The following is an 8,987-nucleotide window of genomic DNA, read 5'->3' as shown; positions in this document are numbered from 1 at the left end:
TAAAAGTCTTGCTAGTCTTCACTGGTTTAAGGTCTTTCAGACGGATCTGCTGAAATGTGCCCAAAACCACTTTAAAATCAGCCAACAGACCCACCAAGGACGAAAGACCAGCAAGAGACTAATAAACATTACAGGTGCTGGTCATATAATTAGAATATCATCAAAAAGTTGATTTATTTCAGAAATTCCATTCAAAAAGTGAAATTTGGATATTATATTCATTCATTACACACAGACTGATACATTTCAAGTTTTCATTCCTTTTAATTTTGATGATTATAACTGACAATTAATGAAAACCCCCAAATCAGTATCTCAGAATATTAGAATATTGTGAAAAGGTTCAATATTGAAGACACCTGGTGCCACACTCTAATCAGCTAATTAACTCAAAACACCTGCAAAGGCCTTTAAATGGTCTCTCAGTCTAGTTCTGTAGGCTACACAATCATTGGGAAGACTGCTGACTTGACAGCTGTCCAAAAGACGACCACTGACATCTTGCACAAGGAAAGCAAGACACAAAAGGTCATTGCTAAAGAGGCTGACTGTTCACAGAGCTCTGTGTCCAAGCACATTAATAGAGAGGTGAGGGGAAGGAGAATATGTGGTAGAAAAAAGTGTACAAGCAATAGGGATAACCGCACCCTGGAGAGGATTGTGAAACAAAACCCATTCAAAAATGTGGGGGAGATTCACAAAGAGTGGACTGCAGCTGGAGTAAGTGCTTCAAGAACCACCACGCACAGACTGACTAGACATGACATGGGTTTCAGCTGTCGCATTCCTTGTGTCAAGCCACTCTTGAACAAGACATGGCGTCAGAAGCATCTCGCCTGGGCTAAAGACAAAAATGACTGGACTGCTGCTGAGTGGTCCAAAGTTATGTTCTCTGATGAAAGTAAACTTTGCATTTCCTTTGGAAATCAAGGTCCCAGAGTCTGGAGGAAGAGAGGAGAGGCACAGAATCCACGTTGCTTGAAGTCCAGTGTAAAGTTTCCACAGTCAGTGATGGTTTGGGGTGCCATGTCATCTGCTGGTGTTGGTCCACTTTGTTTTCTGAGGTCCAAGGTCAACGCAGCCATCTACCAGGACGTTTTAGAGCACTTCATGCTTCCTGCTGCTCACCAACTTTATGGAGATGCAGATTTAATTTTCCAACAGGACTTGGCACCTGCACACAGTGCCAAAGCTACCAGTACCTGGTTTAAGGACCATGGAATCCCTGTTCTTAATTGGCCAGCAAACTCGCCTGACCTTAACCCTATAGAAAATCTATGGGGTATTGTGAAGAGGAAGATGCGATACACCAGACCCAACAATGCAAAAGAGCTGAAGGCCACTATCAGAGCAACCTGGGCTCTCATAACACCTGAGCAGTGCCACAGACTGATCGACTCCATGCCACGCCGCATTGCTGCAGTAATTCAGCTAAAATGAGCCCCAACTAAGTATTGAGTTCTGTACATGCTCATACTTTTCATGTTCATACTTTTCAGTTGGCCAACATTTCTAAAAATCCTTTTTGTGTATTGGTCTTAAGTATTCTAATTTTCGGAGATACTGAATTTGGGATTTTCATTAGTTTTCAGTTTTAATCATCACAATTAAATGAAATCAACATTTGAAATATATCAGTCTGTGTGTAATGAAGGAACATAATATCCAAATTTCACTTTTTGAATGGAATTACTGAAATAAATCAACTTTTTGATGATATTTGAATTATATCCAGCACCTGTATATCATTAAAATTTATTTATATATATATATATATATATATATATATATATATATATATATATATATATATATAATTTATTTCTCATTGGGATTAAGAGCTGTTTTGTTTTGCCAACAAAATAGTAATATATATAATATAATATTTATCTTTATTTCCCTCCAATAGCCTACTTTCAAAAACGAAAGTGTCTAAAGTGAATCATTATAATAAGGAAGCAAGTGAAAAGCGTCTTCTTCAATAAATAATAAGGGCAGGAATTATATTAACGCCTTTGATAGTGACCGGTGTTGTACCGGGTTGTTGTGAGCGCCTCCCTTAAACTCACTCTTACAGCAAGTTTAGACAATATTTACGATCTACAACTCTCACCGCACACCGTACGGAGATGTGATTCATTTTTCATCCAATCCGACCGATCTGGACTTTTAAGTGTTTTCTGTGAGGACGGGACATAAAATAATTTTAATCGACATGCAGAGGAATTAAGCAGCGTAGTGATCGGAGCGTCGAGGCGGGATCGCTCTGAAATCCAGCCCGCGGATTGAGGCCCAAATTCCCGAAGCGGATACATGTTCGTGGTTTTCAATTACATAGCAGCCAGATATGTTATAAACTATTACTGTTTGTTGCATCTGAACTTGTAGGTTTGACAACGTGTCCGTTAACTTACGCAAATAGTGTGATGTTTGTGAAAGCTGGTCATTTGACAAGCAAAACAGGCTAACGTTAACGCTAACGTTAGAGCTAACTGCCCTAACGTTACAGGAATTAAAAACAAAAGCTGTTCAACAAATCGTTTAAATATTTATTATTTGAGAAATTGCTAATCGTATTACTGAAAATCAAATGGAATTGATAATGTGTAATGCAATCACATGCGTATTTGAACGTTGTATTTTAGAAACATTAAGTTAAACATTTATTAGTTAGGTTTAAATACATTTTATATGTGTTTTTATATAGGATTGTGTTGATCAGTTAACATGAAGAGAGAAGATACTGAACCGAGTCAGGACGGGTGAGTCATTTACATAGATATTATATTTTACACGTACACACACGTAACGTTAACGTTACATACATAGACCCAAATCAATACAAAAAATTCAATGTAACACATTTTCCCCATTATTTTCTCCATTCGTATTTGTTGGACTTCTAAGTCTTAAAATAAACCATTAGGTTTTTAAATAAATCAAGCTTAGAAAAAAAGTTATAGCCAATTTGTTTTGAAGCACTTACAAATCAGAAAAAGGTACAAGGCAGTGTGTATTATTCCTATGAATTGTGGATCTTAAGAATTTTTAATGTAGTATTTCATTTGGAATTTTACAATTAAGCACAATTTTTGTCAGGACTGAGCTGATAGGCATGTCTCAACATATTTAAAATATGTTATCACTAAATACAATTTCCCAATGGGAGAAATTAATAGGATTTTTACTTATCTCGACTCTTTTGCTCTATAGATGTCTGAATCTGAGAGCGAGAGAGACGAAGAAAGCAGAAAAAACAAGAATATGAACATATGCTAAGAAGTAGGGCAATAATATCGTAATTTCATTTTCACTAGCACAGCTCAAAGGAAGGAAAGCGGCTTCCCTTACACAAATATGGCCTGTTTTCTGTTTGTATCTGCGCACACAGTGCTGAGACAGTGGAACAGGGCTCTTGTGCTTTTATCACCAGCTTAACACATGTTTGGAAGGAAATTCTTGCTGTGGTTGATCTGATTTGACTTTGTGGTTTGAATGTGATTGGCGACTGCAGTTTGTCTTTCATTTAAGGTAGCTAATCTGTATTAATGAGAGCGGAAGTCCCTGATAATGCCACAAAGCACATGAAATCCTCCAGAGACCCCCGCGGGGGAGTCTAGCCAGCATTAGCGGAGTTATTTGCATCGAATCGTCTGAAGTGTGCTGGACTTGTCAGGATCTTGCATCACACCTCAGTACTGTAACTGTGACTTGCAAATAAGGGTGAATCATTCTGAAAGCCTGTGGGGTGTGTGAAAGCATTCTCTGGTAATTCAGAACAAGCACAAGCAGTGCTTAAAGATATTAAGGTGAAGGCTATCTTGTTAATTCATGCATGCTTGCAGACGTGAATGCCTCTGCTATATTTGTGGAGTTTAAATGTCAGGAGGTAGTCAAACTCGTTTCATGAACTTGGGTCAGAGTTGGTTGTTGAAGTGGAAGGGCATTTGGTTTGCATGTGAAAGTGCATGAGGGTTCTTTTTGGAACTTTTTGACTTTTAGTCGACTTCTAGAGTTTTTCAAACCGCTTTCAGATTCCGTTCAATTTCGTGTGCAAGTGAGTAATGTCAGAAATAAAATTCTGTCATTATTTACTCACCCTAATGTTGATTCAAACCTGTATGCTTTTATTTCTGTGTTTTTCAGCGAAGGGGGTGATTATCAGTGTAGCAGTACTGTAAAACTCTGGGGTTAGTACGATTTTTCTTTTAAAGGAATTAACTTTTATTTCGTAAGGAGGACACATTAAATTGATAAGAAGTGACAGATAAGACAAAATGTTACAAAAGATTCATATTTTAAATAAATGCTGTTTTTTTAACTTTCTATTTATCAAAGAATCCTGAAAATGTATCGCAGTGTCCACAAAAATCAGCGGCACAACTGTTTTCAACTATTTCATAATAATGAGAAGAACAAGCACCGTATCAGCATATTAGAATGATTTCTGAATGATTGTGTCATTGAAGCCTGGAGTAATGATGCTGAAAATCACATTCCATCACAGGAATCAAATTTTAAAATATATTAAAATGGAAATCAAATTAATCTTGTAATAATATTTGACTATAGTTATCGCTGTATTTTTGATTAAATAAATGCAGCCTTGGTGAGCATCAGAGACTTATTTAAAAAATCTTACCAACCCCAAATGTTTTAACAGTAGAGTATATTTTGATCTGCTCCTCTCACAAAGCTAGGGTATTCTGTTAGTGTGCATACTTTGATATAGGCAACTGTCGGATGCACATGTGCATATTTTCTTTAACATTTTTGCACATTTCTATGTTTTAATGTATTTTCTGGTTAAATTTCAGTGTAGAAATTTGTTCCAACTTCTTTTCCGGTCCTCCCACTATTGATGACACAACTGATGAATTTGTTTATTTGTTCTGTATCTGCTCAGTTTTGCTGCAGATCGTTTGAGACAGGCTGTCCTCCAGCCCTGAATCCAGCATGATGGAGGTCCAGGCCACGGTGGAGTTCTCTGTGGAGCTCCACAAGTTCTATAATGTGGATCTTTTCCAAAGAGGGTAAGAACATGTTCCAATACCTTTCTGTTTCACTAAAGATCTTATTCTGTAGAAATTGTCATTCCAGGTTGGGTAGTACACCCAGATAAAATATTTTCAAGGATTATCTTGGGTGGCAGCCATGACTAAAACAACAAAGAAATAGGGATGGGTTGCACAGGAAACCTTTGGTGTATGATAATGCTTTATCAGGCACCTGCACCTCATCAAGATGGATTTTTACTTTAGAAAGTTTGTCTAGTTTATATAGACAAATAGTGAGAAATGACGGCATGTATTTGTATTATGTTATCGTTGGAAGGAAGACAAAACTGAATGATAATCAAAAATGTGAACCATATGCATCCCTATTGGGTTTTCTCATGTTTTTCTTCCCCAGGTTCAGATTTCTGTTCTTTAATTCTTGGCGTTTGTCAAGTTAAATGTGTGTGTATTGTATAGCGCTTTTTTGTCTTAGAGTTAGTCTCCATTTTGAGCCTAATTTGTAAACCCTGGTTTGTTCTTGACGTTGAATAGAATTAAAAGAATTAAAAATGTAATTGCTGAGCACATTGCTAAAACTTGCCACTTGCAGCCTGCAACTATCTCTATTTAGAAATTCCATATGAGATCATCTTTACTGATAATAACAACACACAATGCTTTCTTACAGTGCTACTCTGTCATTCCTGCCGTTGCTTGCCGGCGCAAGTCTCGGCTATCTAAATGTGCCCCAGCTTTTCTTAGAATTCATAATTTAGGAGTCTCCTCACAACTATTTCTGCTCAGGCACGTCACAAGTGTCTGCTTGTACAGTTGTGTTTCATGTTGCTGATTGGTTCTCCATTAGTTGCCTTGTCTAGAGGGGCACTTAAAAATACCTTGCTGTTTCAACGAGTTTTTTTTTTTCAGTCAGTGACAGTCAAGGCCCAAAAATAACACTTGCCGATTGCCAGAGTAAATACTACAGAGTTACTCGGCAGTTGGCTGGTAACCTGATTAATAACTGCATTATTATACGGTTTAAATTGCAGTGTAAATTGCATTTACAGTTGCTCTGCAAATAATTCAATTTAATAAGAATCCATGCAATTGGGAGGTTCACGTGATGCGAGTTTGGGAGTTTCTGCCCGAACAGGCAGATTTCGCTAAGATTGAAATTGACTTCTATGCGAGCCGTGCTTCATGCATCGCTACACTAGTGACAATGGACCTTTTTAGCCTGCAAAATTTCACAGAAATGTCCCTAATGTGACCGCACCTTAAAGGGTTAGTTCACCCCAAAAATGAAAATTGTCATCATTGACTCACCCGCCTGTCGTTCCTAACCCATAAGACTTTCGATCATCTTCGAAACACAAATGAAGATATTTTAATGAAATCTGAGAGCTTTCTGTACTCTCCATTGACAGTCCACACAACTACCACTTTGACGCTCCAAAAAGGTTCAAAAACTAATCCGTATTGAATGAAGCAGTTTATTCAAAATTTTTGCTTTTTGACACAATTGCTTTATATGATGAACAGATTGAATTTAGGCTTTTATTCACATATAAACTTTCATCAACCCACACATCAGTTGTGCTAAACGGGGGGTCAAGCACACTTGATGTGCAAGAACCAGTGAGGTTCATTCTCTCGTTACGCTGCACGATTGAGCTTCCGCAAGAACCAATGAGGTTCATTCTCTCGTTACGCTGCACGATTGAGCTTCCGCAAGAACCAATGAGGTTCATTCTCGTGTTGCGCTGCACGATTGAGCTTCCACAGGAACACATGTGAGGTTAATTCTCATGTTACGCAGCGTGATTGAGTTTCGGCAAGAACCATTGAGGTTCATTCTCGCGTTACGCTGCACGATTGAGCTTCCGCAAGAACCAATGAGGTTCATTCTCGTGTTGCGCTGCACGATTGAGCTTCCACAGGAACACATGTGAGGTTAATTCTCATGTTACGCAGCGTGATTGAGTTTCGGCAAGAACCAATGAGGTTCATTCTCGCGTTACGCTGCACGATTGAGCTTCCGCAAGAACCAATGAGGTTCATTCTCTCGTTACGCTGCACGATTGAGCTTCCGCAAGAACCAATGAGGTTCATTCTCGTGTTACGCAGCATGATTGAGTTTCGGCAAGAACCAATGAGGTTCATTCTCGTGTTACGCAGCGTGATTGAGTTTTGGCAAGAACCAATGAGGTTAATTCTCGTGTCCCGCAGCGTGATTGAGCTTCCACAAGAACCAGTGAGGTTCATTCTCGTGTTACGCAGCGCGATTGAGCTTCCACAAGAACCAGTGAGGTTCATTCTCTCGTTACGCTGCACGATTGAGCTTCCGCAAGAACCAATGAGGTTCATTCTCGTGTTACGCAGCACGATTGAGCTTACGCAAGAACTAATGAGCTTTGTTCCCGAGCTTCAAGCAGATTCGGTTGAGCTTCTGTTTGTGTTTGCTGATCAAAGTTAATATGAGAATAAAAAGCCTAAACTCAATCTGTTTGTAATATAAAGTGATTGTGCCTCTTCAGAACATTTGGATTAAAAGTACTCGATTCATGAATTAGATTTATGATCTCTATGTTAACTTTTTGAAGCATCAAACTGGTGGTTGCATGGACTGTCAATGGAGGGACAGAGAGCTTTCAGATTTCATTGAAAATATCTTCATCAGAGTTTCGAAGCTGAACAAAAATCTTACAGGTTTGGAACGACATGAGTGAGTAATTTCGAGTGAGTAATTGATGATATATATATATATATATATATATATGTGTATATATATTTGTTTTCATTTTTGGGTGAATTAAGCAGGCTAATTTCTCTCCCTCCATTAAAAGTCTATTCACCCAAAACCGAACTTGGACTAATCAGCTGTGACCAAAGTGACACATGTCTGATGCGATAAAGTCACTCCACCTGTTTCCACTCCAAATTAATTTTGTATGATTTAGATATTATTTATGGAATTATTGTACTAATCGATCACACATGTACAGTTCATCAGTTCATCAATTATTAATATGCTCCGTTTAATTGAATAAATATATAAAGGTAATATAAATACGCTATAAAATGACTACATGTGAGCTTAAATGTTAAATTTTCTCTACCTTTATCAAATGTAGAAACTAACTTCACAACTTTTACTTGCACTGATATAGCAAGACTTTTTCTTTTAGTTGTCCTCTTTCATAGACAGCTATTTTCTTCTTGCTGTGTAAATTTGTTTAAATTCTTTATATTTTTCAATCTCGTAATACTTTTTAGTGAATCGCGCTGCTTCTCTCGCGAGAAATGAATCTCATTTTCACTCTTTCTCAGCATGTGATTGGTTGTTCGCTACTGATGTCACACCTAAACTCAGGATCAAAGCCTGAGTTGATAGAGAAAGTTGATGATCAGCATCATGGTACCAACAAAGCCTGGTTGGATTTAGTTTGGTTTCTCAAAACTAATCCTGTAACTCAAAACTAATCCTGTAACCCTGAGTTTGTTCAACTACCATCATGGTACAGGCCCCTGATCAGAGCTGGAAGATGACATTGCTTTTTGCAGAACTGTTTTATAGATGAAATCAACTAATTTAATAATTGATGACCTTTACAACAGAACTGAATCAACACTGAACTGACTTCAGCTGAACAACAGCCGAAATGCATAATTTTCCTGTTAACACTGTAAAGCTGCTTTGAAACAATTTGTATTGTATAAAGCGCTTGGCTATATAAATAAAGCTGACTTGACTCAACAACCTGAAATGACCCAAATTCAGTACAGATAATTTCTGAGCACTCCATACCTTGTATTATCCTAAGTATGGAAACGTAAGTATTTCAACGCACAAGATCCTTATTTAATGTAATCTCTAGAGCTCATTGTGCTCTATGAAAAGCCATAGTTTTATTTAGAACAGGTAAGGGTTTAGTTACAAGTGCCGCCCACATTTCAAAACCAGTCACTAGATATAAGTAGGGGTGTGAG

The 8,987-nt window shown here is 37.8% G+C and overlaps 1 protein-coding gene across 5 annotated transcripts in view; it reads left to right on the top strand.

Moving 5' to 3' along the window:
* Nucleotides 1-1,991: 1,991 nt before the first annotated feature.
* fam135a (family with sequence similarity 135 member A) overlaps nucleotides 1,992-8,987 on the top strand; it is a 28,859-nt gene continuing 21,863 nt past the window's right edge. For 2 of the 5 annotated variants that reach the window (XM_077236433.1, XM_077236431.1), the window contains exons 1-3: nucleotides 2,018-2,315; nucleotides 2,708-2,762; nucleotides 4,907-5,033. In XM_077236433.1, the coding sequence (XP_077092548.1) occupies nucleotides 4,957-5,033 (77 nt within the window). In that variant the 5' untranslated portion in view covers nucleotides 2,018-2,315; nucleotides 2,708-2,762; nucleotides 4,907-4,956. Of the gene's footprint in view, nucleotides 2,316-2,707; nucleotides 2,763-4,146; nucleotides 4,191-4,906; nucleotides 5,034-8,987 lie in introns of all 5 variants that reach the window. The other 3 variants (XM_077236430.1, XM_077236429.1, XM_077236432.1) reach the window with 3 other exon arrangements.

Source organism: Siphateles boraxobius, unplaced genomic scaffold (assembly GCF_051911475.1).
Source record: "Siphateles boraxobius isolate OS27281-9 unplaced genomic scaffold, OSU_SipBor_1 20, whole genome shotgun sequence".
In the NCBI taxonomy this organism is placed as follows: domain Eukaryota; kingdom Metazoa; phylum Chordata; class Actinopteri; order Cypriniformes; family Leuciscidae; genus Siphateles; species Siphateles boraxobius.
Note: the sequence above shows the minus strand (reverse complement) of the source record. Positions and strands in the feature narration are given on the sequence as shown.